Raw genomic sequence first — 24,259 nt, forward strand, 5'->3', positions numbered from 1 at the left:
TTTTCTGGAGAATGGTGGACCAGGAAGGCATCTGCTTAGGTGAGAGGATATAATGACAGGTGAAGAGAGAAAACTGGGAGTTTTTTACTCCTATTTAGAGTTTATCTTCTCTATCAAGCAGAATGATACACTAGAAAGGGTAATATGGATCTGAGGAAGTTTAAGCCCAAGATAAATAAGAGAGTTTGTGTTTTCAGACAGCAGAGCTGGAAGGGAGTATTCTGGATGAAGAAAAAGGTTTGAGTAAAACCAACACAGATGGAAGATCTGGAGGGGTGGTTAAAACCCTATAATTGCATTTTCAAATCCACAAGAATTAAATACAGAGATCTTGCTAATGAACAGTGTGTGGAGGCCTGAGAATTTTAGTTTACTAAGAGCAACTAGTTCGTGTGACTATTAAAAAACCCAGACAATGTTGATGGGAGAATAATGCCTTAATTAAGGAAGATAGCACACTGTTTAGCACTCATCTTATGTGTTGCATTTAAGCTAATGTGTTCTATTAAGGTCCTTTAGAACCTAAGTTTATTAACAAGCTGGGTATCTGAAGGATGAATTGTTAGAAAAATTTCTCTTAATGATTGATAGTTAAAGAATGGAAAATGACTCTCCAGGAGAAGACTTGAGCTGAGGGTGGAAGGAAAAGGACTGGCTAACTGTTTGCAAAAAGGCGAAGGGTTGTCATATGGGAAAAGTGTACAGGTTACACTATATTGATCCATACTGCAGACACATTAAAGAGAGGTAACTTTGGGTTCAAAAGGATTTTCAAAAACGAATAGGCTGCCTTGAGAAGTAGTAACATTACTGGCAGGTTTCAAATGCCTTTTGTCAGAGATATTTTACAACAGTTTCCTGCATCGGTAGAGAGTTTGGGCCTGAGACCTCTTTCCTGTTCTAAGATTTTTGTTATTTTCTTTTTCAGTATTTTAAGAATCTTTGGCAAAAGTCCTCATTTCTTTCACCAGTTGTACACCAGCATCATGGTGTAATCTAAAATAATGGACCAGGAGAAATCCTATGAATTTCCTGTGTTTATGGTCTCCAAAATAAATAGCTGTTTGTAACTTAAAGTTTTAAATAACCTGAGAAAATAAATGGAAATAAAGCATTATACCTAATGGGAGTCAATTCAGAGGTCTAAGTTTTGGAAAGGAAATGAGAGGCAGACAATGTTGACAGTTTTATCTTTTAGAGTCCTGATATTTTAAAAGGAAACTCAGTTTACAGGCATTCTCTTAAACTACCAATAGGAGAACAATAGACCATTTTTATTACTAGTAAAGTGAATGAGTCAATACATAGGTGTTATCAATTTTCTCTTTTTGTGTTCATTTATTTGGAGAACTTGAGCGTTGCCTACTTTTTAATCGATATATATGGTGCATGTTAACCATATATCATCCATAATCAGTGCATTTTGGTGGTCTGTGCTAATGTCTATACAGTTATTTGTTAGGAAAATGTGTTGACATAGTTCAGCTCTTATAGCATGATTGGACATCATGATGTTTAAGCTAAATGATGAGTCAACAATGCAGTAAAAATAAAAATGAAATGAAATGCTAAGATAGAATTTTAATTTAGAAAATAAATTTATAAATCTGTCTTGAAAATATTTTCATAATTTCTTTTTACAGCATTCTTTGGGTATAAAATAAATTGTAAGAGCAAAGTTTGAGATAACTGAGAGTGCTAATTAAAACAGGAAATCATATTATCATTATTTCAAAGGACTATGGAATCATTTAATTTTGACTAGGAAAGCTAATCAGAAGCTTCATGTCACCAAACCAATTGTGCTGGGTTCACATTTGTTGCATCTTGGTCCAAACTTAAATGCTTCCCACATCTCTTACTTACCTATCATTACGTGTCATTGTTGAATCTGTGAGTTAATTATAGATCGTTACTGGTTAGTTAATTGGAGTGCAACCCGGAGCCAATATCAAATATTCTTCTTTCTTTCTTTCTTTTTTGACATCAAAATATGCTCTTTGCTTAAAGAAAAAGTGTTTTTGTTATTTTTCTGTTCATTTTTCAGCGCAGCACGGGTCCTATCTTTATGACTTCTTGAATGAAGCATTATCTTAGATCTGGCATTCTTGGGCAGCATCTTGCATAAAATTAGCTCAGATTAAAAATGCTATCATTAAAAACTAGATCCACACAGGCTTAGGGAGAAAGAGAAGATGGCAATGATTGAGAGGGCTTTTTCAAACAACTAAGATAAAAATTTAACAATTTGAAGAATTTTGATTTATAAGTGAAACTTTGAAATATTAATGGAAGGAGAGGATTAAAAGGGTCTGTGACATGGTCATTATGTTTTTAAGAGCGACATTAAATGAATTAGAAAAAGAAACAAGATGAATATTAACATTTCTAATCATGACCTCAGAAGTTAACTAAGAAAGTTGAAAAATTATCATTAAAAATATTTCTAATGGGTCAATTCATATTTCAAATTCCAGCAACTCTACCTGTTAAATTATGTTTATTATTGTAATATAAGAAATAGCTAATGATGGTTTATTTCATTTCTTATGAAACCATTTAAAGGCTTCTTATAATAGTACTATACATTGTTTTTTTGATACAATAAACCTGGTTACAGAATTTAGATCCATATTTGCTTGATTATTGATTGTGACACACAGACTTGATCTGCTGGAAAGTTATTAATATTTCTTTTTAAATATTAGGCTTATCACTACTGGGAAACTACAGTGAAATCTCTCATTTCCTTTCCAATGGAGTCACAAATTTTATTTAGCAAAAAACTCCATGACTGTCTTTGTTAGGATGATGATACATTCTATTGGGTTTGATTGGAAGTTTGAGCACATCTTTCCAAAATGACAGCTAATACTAAAAATGATTTAAATAAATCTGCTAGTTGGGAAGAAAAAAGGATACTAGGTAAAATCAGGGATACGACAAGGAGGGAGAGAGGAAAGACACTGGCCATTTCTCTAGTTGCTCCTCCATTACAGAGTCTCTGAGCATCTGGTGATACCCAGAATTATAATAAAACCTAAAGGGTATTGTGCATCCATTTCTGTTCCCAGAGCTCCTGAAGTATGAGAAAAGCTGCTCTGACCCTAATGCAGGTGAAGATTTAGCCTACTATTAATTCTGAACACCTGGATTCTTTTAATACCCATGAAAGAAAAGTTGCTGGGTTCTGCCTACCTCCATCTTGGCAGGTTTGTCAGTGCTCAAAGCCTCATAAGATGATAAGGATTTTGAGGCCCCAGGGCACTCTCATGTGGCCTTTTCTACTTCCAGGGGATCTTGACAGGTGTGCAGAGGGAAGCAGCATGCTGTGACTAAAAAGCATTAGTCTGGAATGAAATAGGCTGGTTTGAATGTGACTAGATGATGTTTTAGCTCTGTGATTTCAGAGGAGTCACACACTTGCTTTGAGTTTCAGATATCCTCTACATGATGATTATAAGGTTGACAAATAGAGTTACTGTGAGGATTAAAGGAGTGAAGGTTTCAAAAGTAATTGCTGTATTGCTTGGTATATACAATAGTAAGGATGCTAGCATCTCTCTGATTCCAAGAGGCTTACTAATATCACATCTAAGCTGCAATCTCCTTTGAGCACCTTGGACCCCTTCTGAGAAGCATAGTAGTTAAATATGTTAAGCACACAAAATCTGAAACCAGATTGCTTGAGACCAAATCACAGCTCTTATGCTTATTAGTCATCTTTTTCGGGGCAAGTTATTAAACCTTTTGAGGCTCAGCTTCCTCATCAAATAAATGGAAATAACAACATATATTCTAATATAGTATTTCTTATAAACTGCTTAAGAGTTCCTGCAACATAGCAAGTATCCAGGAAGGGTAGCTTTTAACATCATCAGTATCACCATCATCATCAATTCATCATCATGCATCCACTGCTAAAAACAGCCTTTCTTAAGTTTCCACTCATTTGGAAAGCTTGGGCACTAATATTACAAAACAGTGAATAAGTTGGATATGGTATCCGTTTGGCCTTAGAAGATATTTGTGATTAATTTCTCAAGGGATTTTTATCTTCTCAATGAGTTTTGATTTATGTTCATTTTGAAAGAGTGGACCTGTTTGGCAAGGGAAGTATATAAGTTGGGTGTGAGATCATAGCATATGAATCTTGCAGTGATTTTTAATAATGAAAGATTTATCACAGATAACCCCAAGTCCACTGGAGAATACTGTTAATCAAATGAGACATGCCTTCCTATATGTCACTGGCTTTTCAACTATTGTCAGGGCAGACCTTTAAGTGAGTGTGTTTTGTACTTCAGTGGGTATCCACTCTTCAGTTCTTGCTTCATAAAAGGGCATTTTTCACAGACAAGCATTGTCCTTTTGCTCATCAGAGTCCATGACCAGCTCCACCCTAAAGTTCTCAAGGTTCTTTTTCACCCCCCAATATAGGGGATCAGTTATTTGAGGATGGGGGAAACAAGGAAAGAGATAACTAGACAGAAGGAACAACAAAGGTCCTGAGATGGGACAGAATGTGCTACATTCATGGAAATGGAAGTCCAGTGTGACAGAGGAGTGAGAAAGAGAGAGAGAGAGAGAGAGAGAGAGAGAGAGAGAGAGAGAGAGAACATGTGTTCTTTTGGTAGGTGGCTAATAACTTGACTTTGCTCCCAATTCTTATCTCTCACTCTGGCTTTACCGTGTCATCAGAATCCACAAGTCTCTTCAAAATACCCTCTGACTCTTCCAGGGGAACCATGAAAAGAGATGATCTCAAGGAACCCCCAGTGATGACTGCTCTGGAGAAGTTAGCAATGAATATTTACCTCAAGTTCAAAATGCTCATAAATTATTTGGATTTAAACACTTAGTGTGTTTTTGGCTTCAAATTTCTAGGCCAAATTGCAGGAAAAATTTATCTTCTGACTTCATTTATTCAAAAATTTTCCAGAAAAATAATTAGATGAAAATTTCTCTTCTTATTTAAAGTGTCTTGTTTGTTACCTGGAAACCTGCATTTTAGGGACTCAAACATTGAACTTTGTTGATTTTTCTCCAGAGCAGGGAAGGTAAAAGGGTCAAAGGTGAAAACTTTTCTTTCTTCAACTAATTTGTAGAGGGTACTTGAAAAACAAGTCAAATGATTTCAAACAGTATTTTTAAGGGGAAAAGTGTACAGAAAACTCTTGCTACATCTTGAGATAAAAGAGCTCTCTAGAGAAATGAGTTAACAAGACATTCTGCCCCACAAAGAAACTAAACATGTTACATTAGCTTTGAAATATAAGCACAGAATGATGAATCATTTTTTGACATTGTAGAAGCAAATGACTCTTAGAAAATGTAGTGTGTCCCTGTTGCTTCAGAAAGTCTTTATATATTACATTTCATAAAGCACATTGTTGAATGAAACTTAGGAACAAACAATGAGATGAATGTCAAGATACATACTGTTAGGTTCTACATATACATCAACAATTTTCCATTCTTAGATTGCAAGATTTTTTAAATGTGGTTAGCTATTTTCCAATTGCTTTATGTCTGCAAATGATATATTTTACTTTTTTATGTATAATTCAATAATCTAGTTTTATCTCCTAGATAAATTTTCTGGATAATCCGTACATATTTTCGTACATAATTTACATATCTCTGTCACTACAAAGAGTCCATATATTTATATCTGAATCTGCATTTGTACATAAAAGTATCTGTCTTTATACATACATATCTTCCCTCCTCAGGGCCTGTGTACATACTGTGTCCTTTGCCTGGAAAACTCTTACTCTCATTGTTGATTTCTTCACATCTTCAGCTCCTCAAAGAGGCTTTCCTGAATCATTCAATGCCTCTCATAACACCCTGCCCTTTTACTTCTTGACACTTAGCGTACTTTATATGCTAATATAAATTTTAATGTATAAAGAAATAATGAGACTTAGAGCTTCATAATGGCAGTGGCGCTGTTTTGTTAACCACTATTTATCCAGAATTTGACAGAATGTCAGGAATATAGTATGAAATCCATGTGTATTTGATGAGTGAATGAATGATAAATAAATAAATAAATGTGAAGATTAAACTCGTGTTATGATATTTCCAAAATTTGAGTATCATTTATGCAAGAAAATCATATAATTTAGGAAAATGAATGTATGTAAACACAACCTACATACATTTTAAAAGTTCTAAGTCCTGGCAAGAGTGGTAGTGTTTTCATGAAATGGACTGTACCTAATAAATACTTGCTAGATGTTTCTTGACCATTACTTTATTTTCGTGGCAGTATTATTTTATTAAGATGAAGAAAGATCATAATCATCAGGAGCTTCAACCTTAAAGAGTCTATATTCTCTTCTGAAAACTCTTTTGTGTCAAAATTACACACATAAACGTAGATTTATTTTTGATGGCTTCAGAAATCATTACTTACCACACTGGGGATAATAGAGCCTTGCTGATTCTATAGAAAATAGTCTTTGGTGAATGCATTTCTCTGCCCATATGCACCCATTTGCTTTTTCTAAGGATGTAAACAGGTCCTCCTGGACTAGGAGTCAATAAAAACAAAAAGGAGAAAGGTAGCACCGTCAGCTTTTCTCTTGGAATGCGTTTCAAGTTAGGGCTCCGCTTGAGACTTGTGAAACCCAAGACAGCATTTTTTAAAAGTCAGTTCATCAAACACACCTGAAAATATTACCTATTATTTTTCACAATTTACAAACACAACTTTAAAAAATGATATCGCGGGCTTCCCTGGTGGCGCAGTGGTTGAGAGTCCGCCTGCCGATGCAGGGGACATGGGTTCGTGCCTCGGTCCGGGAAGATCCCACATGCCGCGGAGCGGCTGGGCCTGTGAGCCACGGCCGCTGAGCCTGCGCGTCCGGAGCCTGTGCTCCGCAACGGGAGAGGCCCCAACAGTGAGAGGCCCGCGTACAGCAAAAAAAAAAAAAAAAAAAAAAAAAAAAAAAAAATCCCTTCCAAACTAACCTTTTCATTTCACGTATAGCTTATAAGCATTCACCGAGTCATTAAAAATAACTGCGCTTATCTCTTAATATATTTTTGTTTCTTAAAGGTGTGTTTAATACAAAGGCTAATTTTGTTTTACTTACAACCTAGTTACTAAGGTAACATCTTTGGATGGTGAATTTAGTCCTCTACATGGTAAATGTTTTGTCTCTTGTCTGAAAAATGGTGTGCTCCGTGCTATAGAATAGAGTCAGACTGCAATTACATAGTCAGCTCCCCTTGAAAATGATGGTTCTGTGATACAACAGGTAAATGAAATATACAAATAATCCCAAACCTCTTTTATAGGGAAACCATTTTACATAGAAATGCCAACAGCTACTGGAATTGATAGAGCTGAATATCCTATCCCTGTCGGGTTCCTGGTGGAGGTAATAATAAGCAGTGTAATGGCCCAAAGATAAGGAATCAGAGAAAAGCAGGGAAGCAAATGTTATGATTTTAATCAGCACCGGAAACCCAGTGTTTATTGCACATAGTTTTCTGAATGACCAAGAAATCTGATCAAAGCTAGTTTAATACCCACAAGGATTTTAAAGGCAATAATAATAAAACAAATCAAAAAACATTAAAAAAAAAAAAGCCATATGCGACCAGCCCAGTGAACTTTTGACAAGGCTTAACTTAAGCCAGTGTCACCTTAAATCTCCATACAGCAACCCCAGGGGTTTGTCATGATGCCAGACCACTGGGCTAAATATTCAACCAGAGGTCTTACCTGTGAAAAATTAAGAACCTGAGATAGGTCACCAGCCAAATCAAAATCTGTTTGATTTTTGCTTTTTGATTATTCAGAGGAAAAAAAGCTTAATGATAGGACACATTCTTCATATATAAGGATACATTTAAAGATGAGTATTTCTGTTTTATGATGGTTGCTATTTCAGTGAATGGAAATGCAGAATTAATGATCTTAATGAGCTGACTCTGATTCCCAAGAGGATAAATTAGTTTCATTTTGTTCTACAGTTGTATGGCTTCATGCGGAGATATGCTATTTGAACCATGGGGAAGTACTGTGAAAAAGGCTTGATTACATTTCTGAACCCACGACCACATTGGAAAACTTCATAATGGTTCAAGACTGTCTTTTAAAATACAACAGATAATCCAGTATTGGCTCAACTGGTAAAACAAACAAAATAGAGATAGTCTCAAAATAGCAACATTAGGGTGATTGCCTCTTTCAAAGACACACCCGCCAGTCATTTAGTGGGCTAGTTTCATTCCAACATTATTCTGATTCTCGATTTAATTTCATCTAAGGAGAGAGAATGTGAGGAAATGGAGGCATTGAAGAGTCAGTGTTATCACCAGAACTCAGGGTCTATCCGTCCTCAAGAGAAGAACTCATTGACCCTTATTCTCACCACCACCATCAAGTCCTACAAATGTAGCAAGACAACGGTTCTTTCCCATAAAGCCAAGTCTCTCCATCCCCCCTGGAGAGGAGGGTTATAATTTCTCTGGGAAAAAACACGTATGGTTTACAAAAGGCCTCCTAGGTTACTCTGAATCATCGACCTAGTGGGATATCCCCTTTCCCCTCATAAACTGAAGAATTTCTGATTTGAATATATAATACAATCCTAGATCTCAGCTATTGTATAAATTTTGAAACAAAAATCTAAGACTCAAATTCAAACTTAGGTGCTTTAGATTTATTTAAAAAAAACTAGTCCTTCCCTCCTCCCTCCCTCCCTCCCTCCCTCTCTCTCTTTCTTTGTTCTTCTGTACTAATTGCTTAGCCATCCATTTAGCTTTTTGTAGAACCATAGTATCATTGACATGGCAGGGACCGTAGAGGGTTGTCTAATCAAGCAGACTCTGCTTCAGTACAAACAGTGGCTGGACAGTTTATCCCATAGGTGAGCATGAGTAGATTTTAGAATGTTCCCTCTTCAGTCAAACAGTAGACCGATGCTCTGACTTTGGTCAATTTTCAGCTTTTCTAACCTTTAGCTTCTTTATTTGCAAAATAGATATGCTACTTCATAAATTGTTGTGAAGATCAATGAGGTATTATGTGTCCTAACTAAAGTGTAATGGCTATATAATTCAAGCATTATTTTAATTAACTTCCGTCAAACTACTATGAAGTAAAACATTGTTTTCCAAATGTAAGAATAATAATAATAGGAGTAAGAGCCCGGCCCTGGCCTAGTCGCCGTCACAATTGTGGACTGCGAGTCAGAGGATGAAGAGGACTTGGACAATGACCCAGTAGAAGAACGTGCTCTTGCTCCCTCTTGCGAGAGCACCAGAATCACAACTAACTGATGAACAAGCATTGACAGGAAGACACTGAAACTCACCAAAAAAGATACCCCACATCCAAAGACAAAGGAGAAGCCACAATGAGACGGTAGGAGGGGCGCAATCACAATAAAATCAAATCCCATAACTGCTGGGTGGGTGACTCACAAACTGGAGAACACTTATACCACAGAAGTCCACCCACTAGAGTGAAGGTTCTGAGCTCTGTGTCAGACTTCCCAATCTTGGGGTCCGGCAATGGGAGGAGGAATTCCTATATTATCAGACTTTGAAGGCTAGCGGGATTTGATTGCAGGACTTCAACAGGACTGGGGGAGGCAGAGACTCCATTCTTGGAGGGCACACACAAAGTAGTGTGCACATTGGGACCAAGGGGAAGGAGCAGTGACCCCATAGGAGACTGAACCAGACCTACCTGCTAGTGTTGGAGGGTCTCCCGCGGGGGTGGGTGGGGTGGCTGTGTCTCACTGTGGGAAAAAGGACACTGACAGCAGAAGTTCTGGGAAGTACTCCTTGGCATGAGCCCTCCCAGAGTCCACCATTAGCCCCAGCAAAGAGCCTGGGTAGGCTCCAGTGTTGGGTTGCCTCAGGGCAAACAACCAACAGGGAAGGAACCCATCCCCACCCATCAGCAGACAAGCGGATTAAAGTTTTACTGAGCTTTGCCCACAAGAGCAACAGCCAGCTCTACCCACCATGAGTCCCTCCCATAGAGAAACTTGCACAAGCCTCTTAGACAGCCTCATCCACCAGAGGGCAGACAGCAGAAGCAAGAAGAACTACAATCCTGCAGCCGCTGGAACAAAAACCACATTCACAGAAAGGTAGACAAGATGAAAAGGCAGAGGGCTATGTACCAGATGAAGGAACAAGATAAAACCCCAGAAAAACAACTAAATAAAGTGGAGATAGGTAACTTTCTACAAAAAGAATTCAGAATAAGGATAGTGAAGATGATCCAGGGTCTCAGAAAAAGAATGGAGGCAAAGATCTAGAAGATGCAAGAAATGTTTAACAAAGACCTAGAAGAACTAAAGAACAAACAAACAGAGATGAACAATACAATAACTTAAATCTAAATTACACTAGAAGGAATCAATGGCAGAAAAACTGAGGCAGAAGAACGGATAAGTGACCTGGAAGACAGAATGGTAGAATTCACTGCTGTGGAACAGAATAAAGAAAAAAGAATGAAAAGAAATGAAGACAGCCTAAGAGACCTCTGGGACAACATTAAATGCAACAACATTCCCATTGTAGGGGTCCCAGAAGGAGTAGAGAGAGAAAGGACCTGAGAAAATATTTAAAGAGATTATAGTTAAAAACTGCCTTAACATGGGAAAGGAAATAGCCACCCAAGTCCAGGAAGCTCAGTGAGTCCCTTACAGGATAAACCCTAGGAGAAACATGCTGAGACACATAGTAATCAAATTGGCAAAAATTAAAGACAAAGAAAAATTATTGAAAGCAGCAAGGGAAAAATGACAAATAATATACAAGGGAACTCCCATAAGGTTAACAGCTGATTTCTCAGCAGAAACTCTACAAGCCAGAAGGGAGTGGCACGATATACTTAAAGTGATGAAAGGGAGGAACCTACAACCAAGATTATCCTACCTGTCAAGGATCTCATTTAGATTCTATGGAGAAATCAAAAGCTTTACAGACAAGCAAAAGCTAAGAGAATTCAGCACCACCAAACCAGCTCTACAACAAATGCTAAAGGAATGTCTCTAAGTGGGAAACACAAGAGAGGAAAAGGACCTACGAAAACAAACCCAAAACAATTAAGAAAATGGTCATAGGAGCATACATATCGATAATTACCTTAAACATGAATAGATTAAATGCTCCAACCAAAAGACACAGGCTTGATGAATGGATACAAAAACAAAACTCATATATATTGCTGTCTACAAGAGACCCACTTCAGACCTACGGACATATACAGACTGAAAGTGAGGGGGTGGAAAAAGATATTCCATGCAAGTGGAAATCAAAAGAAAGCTGGAGTAGCAATACTCATATCAGATAAAATAGACTTTAAAATAAAGAATGTTACAAGAGACAAGGAAGAACACTGCATAATAATCAAGGGATCAATCCAAGAAGAAGATATAACAATTCTAAATATATATGCACCCAACATAGGAGCACCTCAATACATAAGGCAACTGCTACAGCTATAAAAGAGGAAATCGACAGTAACACAGTAATAGTGGGGACTTTAACACCTCACTTACACCAATGGACAGATCATCCAAGCAGAAAATTAATAGGGAAACACAAGCTTTAAATGACGTAATAGACCAGGTAGTTTTAATTGATATTTATACGACATTCCATCCAAAAACAGCAGATTGCACTTTCTTCTCAAGGGCGCACGGAACATTCTCCAGGATAGATCATATCTTGAGTCAGAAATCAAGCCTCAGTAAATTTCAGAAAATTGAAATCATATCAAGCATCTTTTCTGATTACAACGCTATGAGATTAGAAACCAATTACAGGGAAAGAAACGTAAAAAACACAAACACATGGAAGCTAAACAATTCATTGCTATATACCAACAGATCACTGAAGAAATCAAAGAGGAAATCAGAAAATGCCTAGAGACAAATGACAATGAAAGCAGGAGGATCCAAAACCTATGGGATGCAGCAAAAACAGTTCTAAGAGGGAAGTTGATAGCAATACAACCCTACCTCAAGAAACAAGAAAAATCTCAAATAAACAATCTAGTCTTACACCTAAAGGAACTAGAGAAAGAAAAACAAACAAAACCCAAAGTTAGTAGAAGGAAAGAAATCATAAACATCAGAGCAGAAATAAATGAAATAGAAACAAAGAAAACAATAGCAAAGATCAATAAAACTAAAAGCTGGTTCTTTGAGAAGATAAACAAAATTGATAAACCATTAGCCAGAATCATCAAGAGAAAGTAGGAGAGGACTCAAATCAATAAAATTAGAAATGACAAAGGAGAAGTTACAACAGACACCACAGAAATACAGAGCATCCTAAGAGACTTCCACAAGCAACTCTATGCCAATAAAATGGACAAGCTGGAAGAAATGGACAAATTCTTAGAAAGGTATAACCTTCCAAGACTGAACCAGGAAGGAATAGAAAATATAAACAGACAAATCACAAGTAATAACATTGAAACTGTGATTAAAAATCTTTCAACAAACAAAAGTCCATGACCAGATGGCTTCACAGATGAATTCTATCAAATATTTAGAGAAGAGCTAACACCTATCCTCCTCAAACTCATCCAAAAAATTGCAGAGGAATGAACACTCCCAAACTTATTCTAGGAGGCCACCATCACCCTGATACCAAAACCAGACAAAGATACTACAAAAAAAGAAAATTACAGACCAATATCACTGATGAATGTAGATGCAAAAATCCTCAACAGGGCTTCCCTGGTGGCGCAGTGGTTGAGGGTCCGCCTGCCGATGCAGGGGATGCGGGTTCGTGCCCCGGTCTGGGAGGATTCCACATACTGCGGAGCGGCCGGGCCCGTGATCCAAGGCCGCTGAGCCTGCACATCCAGAGCCTGTGCTCCACAACGGGAGAGGCCACAACATTGAGAGGCCCGTGTACCGCAAAAAAAAAAAAAAAAAAAAAAAAAAAAATCCTCAACAAAATACTAGCAAACAGAATCAAACAACACATTAAAAGGATCATACACTATGATCAAGTGGGATTTATCCCAGGGATGCAAGGATTCTTCAGTATACGCAAATCAATCAATGTGATACACCATATTAACAAATTGAAGAATAAAAACCATATGATAATCTCAATAGATGCAGAAAAAGCTTTTGACAAAATTCAACACCAATTTATGACAAAAACTCTCCAGAAAGTGGGTATAGAGAGAAACTACCTCAACTTAATAAAGGACATATAGTACAAACCCACAGCAGACATCATTCTCAATGGTGAAAAACTGAAAACATTTCCTCTAAGATCAGGAACAAGACAAGGATGTCCACTCTCACCATGATCATTCAAAATCGTTTTGGAAGTCCTAGCCATGGCAATCAGAGAAGAAAAAGAAATAAAAGGAATACAAATTGGAAAAGAAGAAGTAAAACTGTCACTGTTTGCAGATGACTGATACTATACATAGAGAATCCTAAAGATGCCACCAGAAAACTACTAGAACTAATCAATGAATTTGGTAAAGTAGCAGGATATAAAATTAATGCACAGAAATCTCTCGCATTCCTATACACTAATGATGGAAAATCTGAAAGAGAAATTAAGGAAACATTCATATTTACCATTGCAACAAAAAGAATAAAATACCTAGGAATAAACCTACCTAGGGAGACAAAAGACCTGTATGCAGAAAACAATAAAACACTGATGAAAGAAATTAAAGATGATGCCAACAGATGGAGAGATATACCATGTTCTTGGGTTGGAAGAATCAATATTGTGAAAATGACTCTACTACCCAAAGCAAGCTACAGATTCAATGCAATCCCTATCAAATTACCAATGGCATTTTTTACCGAAGTAGAACAAAAAATCTTAAAATTTGTATGGAGACACAGAAGACCCCGAATAGCCAAAGCAGTCTTGAGGGAAAAAAACGGAGCTGGAGGAATCAGACTCCCTGTCTTCAGACTATACTACAAAGGCTACAGTAATGGTACTGACACAAAAACAGAAATATAGATCAATGGAACAGTATAGAAAGCCCAGAGATAAACCCACGCACCTATGGTCAACTAATCTATGACAAAAGAGGCAAGGATATACAATGGAGAAAAGACAGTCTTTTCAAAAAATGGTCCTGGGAGAACTGGACAGCTACGTGTAAAAGAATGAAATTAGAACACCCCCTAACACTATACACAAAAATAAACTCAAAATGGATTAGAGACCTAAATGTAAGACCGGACACTGTAAAACTCTTAGAGGAAAACATAGGCGAACACTCTTTGACATAAATCACAGCAAGATCTTTTTTTGATCCACCTCCTAGAGTAATGGAAATAAAAACAAAAATAAACAAATGGGACCTAATGAAACTTCAAAGCTTTTGCACCGCAAAGGAAACCATAAACAAGACAACCCTCAGAATGGGAGAAAATATTTCCATACGAATCAACAGACCAAAGGATTAATCTCCAAAACATATAAACAGCTCATGCAGGTCAATATTAAAAAAACAAACAACCCTGTCCAAAAATGGGCAGAAGACCTAAATAGCCATTTCTCTAAAGAAGACATACAGATGGCCAAGAAACACATGAAAAGGTGCTCAACATCACTAATCATTAGAGAAATGCAAATCAAAACTACAATGAGATATCACCTCACACCAGTCAGAATGGCCATCATCAAAAAATCTACAAACAACAAATGCTGGAGAGGGTGTGGAGAAAGGGAACCCTCTTGCATTGTTGGTGGGAATGTAAATTGATACAGCCACTATGGAGAACAGTTTGGAAGTTCCTTAAAAAACTAAAACTAGAATTACCTTACGACCCAGCAATCCCACTACTGGGCATATACCCAGAGAAAACCATAATTCAAAAAGACACATGTACCCCAATGTCCATTGCAGCACTATTTACAATAGCCAGGTCATGGAAGCAACCTAAATGCCTATCGAGAGATGAATGGATAAAGAAGAAGTGGTACATATATACAATGGAATATTACTCAGCCATAAAAAGGAATGAAATGGGGTCATTTGTAGAGACGTAGATGAATCTAGAGACTGTCATACAGAGTGAAGTAAGTCAGAAAGAGAAAAACAAATATCGTATATTTACACCTATATGTGGAACCTAGAAAAATGGTACAGATGAATCGGTTTGCAGGGCAGAAATCGAGACACAGATGTAGAGAACAAATGTGTGGACACCAAGGGGGAAAAGCAGCAGGGGTGGTGGTAGTGTTGTGATGAACTGGGAGATTGGGATTGGCACATATATACTAATATGTATTAAATGGATAACTAATAAGAACCTGCTGTATTAAAAATAAATAAAATTCAAAAATTCAAAAAAATACAATAGTAGAGCTCACAGGTGCTGAATGGCCATTAAGTGTGCTAGGAACTTTATATGCATTATCTCATCAAAAGAAAATTGCAGCATGATGAAAACATTCTGGATTTAAATAGTGGTGATGGGGGCTTCCGTGGTGGCCCAGTGGTTGAGAATCTGCCTGCCAATGCAGGGGACACGGGTTCGAGCCCTGGTCCGGGAAGATCCCACATGCCGCGGAGCAACTGGCCCTGTGAGCCATAACTACTGAGCCTGTGCGTCTGGAGCCCCCGCTCACCGCAAGTAGAGAAAGCCGTCGCACAGAAACAAAGACCCAACCCAGCCAAAAATAAATAAACAAACAAATAAATAAATTTATATAAGTAAATAAATAGTGGTGATGGTTGCAGAACCTCATGAATGTTCTAAAACCACTGAAGCGTATACTTTAAAAGGGCAGATTTTATGATAGGTGAATTAGATTTCAACTAAAAAAAGAATGTATGTGAAACAGTTTTGGAAAATTACAAATGCAGAGGTAGTCCACAAAGTGCTGTGAAGGATATAATATGGAATAAGTCAGTCTTGTTTCTTACTCTCAAGCTCTTTATAATATGGTTGAGGAGTTAAAACAGGTACGTAAGAACTAACACCTAAAACCAGGTGTGAGGGAGGACCGTTGTGAGCTTACAACGTTTTATTAGACAGTCTGAGGACCAAGAGATGAGTGATGTACCCAGCCTCCAGGAGAGTGATGTCATTGTCAGGATATAGTTTCATGGAATCAAAGGAGCCATGGCATTCCAAAGAATGGGGATATAATAAAAAAGGTATACTATCCTTAATGAAGATTCAATGAGAAAATGAAAATACTATTTTCTTAGAATGTATGACCCTAAACAAGATGTTTCTAAGGTGGTATCACCCTAGATCTCAGCCACTTCTAGTTCCTTGTTGTGTGGTGCTATGAAATGTAATCAGTTATAAAGAAAGGTGTACTTTTCAGTAGCCCTACTCTTAACTCCATTCTCGGAGCATGCCTTGGTTTCAAGATCTTCTGGAACATGGACACAGTTGAAGACATTCTTTTTTACAAAGTCCCTCCAACTTGGCGAGGTTCCAGTACTGATATTTTTTAGCTCTATGAGTCGGGGCACATTATCTAAAGTCTCTGAGCAGATGGGAAAAGTAGCACTTAACTTTTAGGTCAGCTGGGAGTTTCAGGTAGATACTTGGTATGTTTTTCAGTGCCTGGTACCTGGTGAGCCCTCTGGTATGTAGGGCCTAGAAAGAGAGACGGGGGACAGAGAGAACATATCTTCTATGTCCCTGGGTATCTTTGGGATCCACTGGCTGTATTACAGCCATCCAAACGCTGGCCACACAGTCGGAGGCTCCCTGAGAACCTTTGGAACCCTCCCCAGCAGTGCTGCTGCGAATCCCTTAACTCTTGTGGGTGTGAATATTTGCATGCATGATTTATCTTCTCAATTTGACTGAAAACTTCCTGAAGGGCAGAGAACACACTTTACATGTTTGTATTGTCTACACACTTAGCAAATGCAGAATTCATATTATTCAATTTTTATTTATTAGCTGAATGAATAAAAAAGTATAAATCAGTAGGGAAAGTGGAAGACGGGAGCGGTAACCTCGTTTTTGAAATGGTGTGGGGTTTCTTTTGGGGGGAAAGGTTGCGTTTCCAGCTCAGTGCCAGGTTAAAATAACTGGACCCAAACTACTTCTTGACATTATGGCCCATCTAGATTGGTAAACACAATCTCTACCAGCCAGTAGGACCCCTAAGTCATTCATTTGGAAATGTTTTGGGGTTAAATTAGCAATGATCTGAATCAGTGTGTTTGTTCTGAGGTGAGAGAACAGGCGGCTCTCTGACTCTGGTGCTCTGCAGTGTCACTTACTCCCAGCAATAGTGACTATAGGCCCCAGAGTCCCCTTCAGCCTTAAAACCTCTGTTCCTTGGTGAGGGTTAGTCTCCGGAAGGGCAAAACATAACACAGCCTGACTCCGACTTCAGTTGACAATGTAGACTTGGACCATGAGAGTTGTTCTGTACTCGGCAATGAGCGCGAGCGTTGAGTGCATTTGAAGACATCGTCAAGTTTTCTCTAAAGGGGGGCCCTGGAGTATAGAACTGTATCGTGTTGCACAGAAGAAGCTTATAGCCCATAAACAAGCCTCCTTGCTAATCTACATGCCATCCTGGGTGGCGCACTTGTTCACTTGCTTAGTGATACTCTAAGAGTATGATAAATAAATGAACAACAAAAAAAGAAGACAATTTTTCACTTTTTACTATTTTCCTGGACATAGTTGAGCCAAATGCTTCTTCATAACAACCCCAGAGTAGGGGAAAAGAAGCAGTGGACATATGGGCATGCCATACACAAGCTAAAGCTTTATATATGTGTATTCTGTTTTATCTGTTTCGAATGCATATAGATTGAAATATATCCGCATCTATAACACACAAACATCCTACTTGAAGTATGCCCAAGATATTGAGTATACCATTAAATCTTGATCTTTGTTAAAACAAATATTTTTCCAATGAATATGTGATTACAGATGGAATTAAGAGATGCATTAACTATGGTGTCACTTGCTAAAACTTTCAAGTTCCTTTCCGATGTCATCTTTCATTTTTCCTTTTAACTTGGTCTAATAATATAATCCTTATTCTGAAATGAGCTTTTGTGAAAAAATCAGTAATTACCTTTGTCACTATTTATTTAATGAATCCATGGAAAGACTTCATTAAATTATAAATGCCTCGTTACTGATATTCTCATAATAGATTTTTGAAATTATGGTGTGAGCCAGTTATCTATTTCAAGGAAGACACAAAGTTGAAAAATCAGTACATGTCCAGTGAAATTACTGCTGGTTTTGCTAATGCAATGTCATGAGAATTTGCCAGGGACAGTCACGTTTAATCCCAGAGAATAAGAATTTGAAATGAATTCTTTTAAATTGTAATTATCTATTGGCAAGAAAGTTTAGCAAGTTTTGTTTATATAATTGAAATGACTTGCTATCCTGTCAATATGGGAGGGATGTGTTTTGAGAATATTTACAGTTTCTGAATGGATTTATAAATATTGGTCCTTTAAACATGCTTGGTATTAATATTTTATAGTTTATATGCCTTTTTTAATTTATTTGTTTTTAGGGAAAAAAATTGGCCCATTGGCTATTATTTATGCTTACGTTATTTTTCAAGGACTTGATGCAACCTGGGGTGGGGTAAATAATGTCTGAGTTAGGGTACAGTCTGTTGTCTGAGCCTACTTTGGTGGTATTCATTTCTGGTCTAGCTGACTCCGGAGTTTGAATCCATGAGATGTTAAAGATGTTGGAAGTTGAAGAATCAACATATGCAGGGAAAGATGGGCATCATTTAAAAGTCAGAAGCTTTCCAAGTATCAGCAATTCTCACTGTTTCTTAATAGTTTGTTTTACTGTGTTGCAAGAAATGAATCCCTGAGAAATCTGGGCATTTCTTTACCCTAGAAAATAAGCATTTTACATTTCATATTGCAGAAACATTTCCGGATAAGGTAAAAGACTCTTTTTCAGAGTTTGGTGCATTTTGTATCTTTAGCATTGTAATGCGTCTATTCACAGAAGTTGAATCTCCTCACTGATTAGAACTCTGATGAAAATAGCCTACTATAGCCTTCCTATCAGAACAAGTAGGAAACTTGAAGAATTTCTTTCCATCTATCCTGGGATAAGATGCATGACTGTAATAGAAGAGACAGTGAAACAATCAGCTCTAGAGTAACAAATATCTCCATGTACTTGTTATGGCGAAAGAGCTGATTCCTAGGTTGCAACAGGAATTTAAACCTGTTCTGTCAAATATTTCTTCCTGACCCCAGTAAAGTCTAGGAAATGTCTCAACACTACCTTGGTCATTTTTAGATAATAAAAAAAAATCATCTGTTCATGTTTAGACATAAGTAATTTCAGCTTACTCCTTTGTAATAATAAATACAACTTCAGTTAAAGCCAGTCCCTTACCCCTTTACCCCTGCTTGGGCTGCCTTAGAGCTGCCACTTGCCCTGGGTGAGAGAGCAGGGTTGTTTCTCCTCTTGTTTACACGATGTTTACTCTTCTTCTCCTTGACTCCTCCAGGGATGAAGCAGGAGAAGAGGAGATAAGGGGCAGAAATGATCTTACTTGGCTAATACAATAGTAACTGTCTAGCTGTGCTTAGCCCATGCTTAAGATTGACACTGAGGGGCACTCTTGGGGGGCATTTTGGTGGGCTTTCTTTAGTTCTCTTAACCACATCCTTCAGATGGTCATTTAGGATTTCCGCCTCAGTCCCTGGGCACCCATCACTGCAACTCCAGGTTCTTTGTCTTGAGTTGTCTTAACTACTCACCACCTCTCTCCCCAGGGGACCTCTTGGATAGAATACAACATAATTCAGTGCTGGCTCCCTAACCCATGGTCCATGTATAATGCTCACATGTTCCTTCTAACAAACTAATGTACAGGTGAGCCCTGGTGCAGTAATAACTTCTTGCTCTGCCATCAGAGCATCAGCCAGTCTCAGTCTCTCCCCTTGAAGATTTGTCAGGCAAGTGTCAAATCCCAGGCAAGGGCAACTGGGGTTGCTGATTACCCCAACTGCCCCAAGTCCCAGGAGACAAGTATCAAACTTTCTGAGATGTTCCATGAAAGTCCCTTTCCTGTGCACCCCTAAGATAAGGGGAAAGTAAGCTTCTACCTTGGCGGTACATGCAAATCACACCACATTCAAAAATCCTCTTCTAATTATCATTCGCTTCTTGGTCTTTCTTGCCTCTTTAATGGGCTGCAAATAGGTTATTAATTCAGGGTCTCAAAAGCAGTTTTCAGTGCTCTTCTTTGCAAGTCTGGCTTAGGCAGTCTTGTACCTCATTTTGTAAAATGGAAGTAGAAATCTGTGTTTGTTTGTTTGTTTGCTTTTTACTTATTGGTATCTCAGGATTGCAGCTGAAACTGAGACAAAAAGAGTCCATTTTAGCATCCTATTATGTCCACATATCAGTTGCTTACTATCCTCTATAAAATTATTTTAAGCACGGATTGATTGATACACACAGTCTGCAAAGCATAATAAGAGCCTCCGTGGCGCTAACCAGAAAGATAAAACAGGTAACAAAGAACAACCAGAATTACCAAATCTGCTAACTGCGGCTAGAGGATGACCCGATATTACTAACATTTAGCCTAGTGTCATGAGTGGGAACTCAACCTCTGGCGCCCAACTGGCTGGGTTTGAATCACAGCTTTTCTCTTTCTAGCTGCATGACCTTAGCCAAGTTACTTAGTCACTCTGTGCTTCAGTTTCCTCAAATGTCAAATGCAGATAAAATAGTACCTCTTTCCTGGGGCTGTTAGGAGAAATACCAGAGTTAGTATTTGTAAAGTGCTTAGAACACTATAGAAGTGTTGTTCAAATAAAGATAATAAACCTCTTAAATAAGATTCTTAAAAAATTTCCTGTGGAGTTATATCACATATGTGTTAAAATATAAATATGCCATGTTAAATATTTTACTGAAAATGAGCAAATAGGAATTCTACCAAAGTGAAAAAATAATGAGTGCTTGCACCAAAGACCTATGCTAAAAAGATGTCTAAACATGTCTTTATAGGCCCTTGGATAAGAGGTTAGTGTTTATTGGAATCCTGTTGTTTAGTTGTCATCTGAATCAATCTACCAAAAACTGAAATGCCTTACAATGGCATATATTTAAAAATAAGGATCTTGAGAAATATGGTAGAAAATAAAAATAAACCCAGAGAAAAACAGTATAGCAGGGGTCTATGCAACTTGTAAAATTTCCCTACTCACTTTGACTCTGAGTTTCCTAATAACCAGTCAGAAAGGAAATGTGATTTCAAGTCATATTGTTCATCAAGCCCAAAACAAATCAAAACACAAAAAAATAAAAACCATACTAACCTGTTATAAGAAAGAGATCTTTTATGGACACTAAGAACCAGGAAGAAGAAATATAGAAGGGGACAGTGACAAGATCAGTGTCCCAAACAACATCTTCAAATACTTCCCTTCAATTAATGCAGTGTTATACAAGATTTTTTTCTTTTACAATAACCCTCAGTGTAAACTCATGCCATGCTTTTGCTGCTTAGTTCAATGATAAGAATCCAGCAAGAGGTCAAGAGGATGTGGTCCAAATCTTCTGGTTTCTGATTTTAAATTTCTGCAGGAATGGATGGACTGTATGTCCTTTATATCCCTTTTCCCCCATGTCGTTCCTCTCAACTGAGGTTTGATAAAAGGTGAGCTGCAGACAGTTTGAGGTTATGTACTCTGACAAGGGCCCACAGTGCAAGTATTCTGTGCTACTGATTAAGGGCAAATCCACATGCTTTAAAAACCAACTGAACTTATGGTAGAGTTGACAGCCCTGCTGTTAGAGAAGGCTTCTCAAAGCCAGGGGACATAAGCACATGTTTCTCTTTGCTGCCTTGTATTATGAAATTATAAAGTTAACAGCCACAAGCTTTGCACTTAGAATGTTGCTTTGCATAATTCAGCGAGGTAGTTACTTTTAGATACCCATATCTTAACTTCATCTTAGCTTAGGTATAAATGAAGAATGAGGGAACTGAATTCTAACTCTGGCACCCCTCTATTTAGTTATATGACCTTGAACAACTCATTGCACCTTCCTGTGTCATAGTTTCATCATCTGCAAAATAAAGAAATTCAGTGAATTTCAGATTCTTAGCATATGATGATTTTTTTGTGTGAATAATGATTGTACTCATTAAATGCCTGTCTGTGTGCCCATACCCTGTAGAGTGATTTTCTATATTGTGAGCTTTTGTCCACTTTGTATTTAGAAATAGACTTCATTGCTCTGATTTCACCGGTTATTAAAAGGGAGAATTTCAAGCCTCATTTTTCTTGTGAAATGGAAGGCGTGGATTAAAGGAGCTATGTTAAAGCACATGAAAGTATATCCTTTAACACGGGCAGCTGTGTGCCTTGTCTGTGGCAGCCTCTGGGAAGAAGGCAGCTCAATTCTCTTGAAAGCGTGTCTTTTGGACTATCAATTATCCATGAAAGAGAAGCTTCCTATTTATCCAAATGTCAAGAACCTTGCCGGAGCTTTTCAGAAGTAAAATCGGAGGAAAGCAGCTGTTGTTCTGAAGCGTGTTTTTGAGCAATACCCTGTATGTAATTCTTATTCAATGATGATGAATCAGCACAACTTCACATAACTCTTTTTACTCCCCTCCTCCCTTCCAGCATCAAGGAAAAATCGGAGTTAAATTTAATGTTGGGACAGATGACATCGCCATCGAAGAGTCCAATGCAATCATTAACGATGGGAAATACCATGTAGTCCGTTTCACGAGGAGTGGTGGCAATGCCACGTTACAGGTGGACAGCTGGCCAGTGATTGAGCGCTACCCTGCAGGTAAGCCAGTGAATGTGTATCGGGGGAAGATTTTATGAAAAACAAACTGGAAAACGAAGCATTGTTTTCGTCCGTTTCACCCAACTTTGGGTTTTCGGAGAAACCGTCAAGTATTTATCAGATTTTAGAGTCGTGAATGTAATGCTGTCCTAAACTGTTCTTGATACAGTGTACAAATGGCATTTTATAGGAGAACTCGAAGGCACACGTTATCGTTTGCAAAATTCGGGACATCAGTGAAACCAGAAAAATGCACACATAAAAGGCACAACATGTCAAAGCTCTTTGTTAACTGGATTCTTGCATTTGAACAAAGGAAAGGCTTTGTCAAAAGTAACAAAGTTAAAATTTAAACCTAAGAGAGGGAATATCATACCATTTTTCTCTGAAAGAAAATAGGAGGAGAGTTCCTTTGATGGTGGTACATAGCTGAACCTCATGAAAGCTGCAGGAGGACCATGGGACAAACAGAGAAATAGTAAAGGAACTATATATAGTACCATAAAACAGCAGTTATAAGAACATGTAAGTAAATGAAATTTGTTTTCACTATCATATAACCATGGGGTTTCGCAAAGATTCTGTGACACTAGTAGTATTAGTCATTTCAAGTCTATAAAATGTATGCCAAGCTATTATTGATAAAATAAAAATTATCCTGTTCATCATTAATAAGTTTTGTCAGTACTGTTATTGAAACAGAGGCAGGAGATTAGAAACTTAAACCAGTGTTACTTGTGATTGCATATATTCTCAATTTTTAAAATCCTTTTTTAAAGTAAAATCCAAATTAAAAGTCCAAAGGTATTTTACTGAAATTATTATCCTTTCCATATTTTAGTACAAAAGAGGTTACTAAAAACATCAGTCTCATTTATCTGTGTATAGAAAGATAAAGAAAGATTAGTATAAAGAAAGATTATAAAAAGAAATTTTTATTTTGCACAATAAAAATGATTACCAAAATTTATATATAAATTTCTCTATTACAGTATTTGTTTCTTGAAAGAAACATTTCGAGGAAGTAACTAACTTACTAAATAAAGATCATTTTTTTTAGTACTACTTATGCACAATTATGGAATGAAATGTCTGTGATACCCTTTTGGACCTTTTATAATTCACAGCATCTACATCTTCAAGCCACATTTCAAACCTCTTCTATAAATCTGGTGCTTTACAAGTATTTGCTGAATTTAATGTAATAAAAAAAATACCCTGCTCTATGACAAAATTCAGAAGCAAGCACGTTAATAATATGCCCAGTGCCTTTTATAATACTGGCAAATAGCAGACACTCAATAAATATTTGCTGAATTGATGTCCTTGGAATTATCCCGGTTTTAAACTACAATTACAAGAATGCACACCTTCTGTTACCAACTTTAAAAAGACTAAGGAATGGAAGATCTGGAAAGAAAGTAACTTAAATATGTATGCAGTGCTACATAGCCCCAGCCAAT

General features: G+C 37.5%; 1 protein-coding gene across 26 annotated transcripts in view; it reads left to right on the top strand.

Annotated features, from left to right (window-relative positions):
* The window catches only part of NRXN1 (neurexin 1), a 1,122,745-nt gene that overhangs the window by 921,431 nt on the left and 177,055 nt on the right, over window positions 1–24,259 (top strand). For all 26 annotated transcript variants that reach the window (XM_060309978.1, XM_060309980.1, XM_060309991.1 and 23 more), the window contains one exon: window positions 22,625–22,796. In XM_060309978.1, the coding sequence (XP_060165961.1) occupies window positions 22,625–22,796 (172 nt within the window). The remainder of the gene's footprint in view (window positions 1–22,624; window positions 22,797–24,259) is intronic.

Source organism: Globicephala melas, chromosome 12 (assembly GCF_963455315.2).
Source record: "Globicephala melas chromosome 12, mGloMel1.2, whole genome shotgun sequence".
Classification (NCBI taxonomy): Eukaryota; Metazoa; Chordata; class Mammalia; order Artiodactyla; family Delphinidae; genus Globicephala; species Globicephala melas.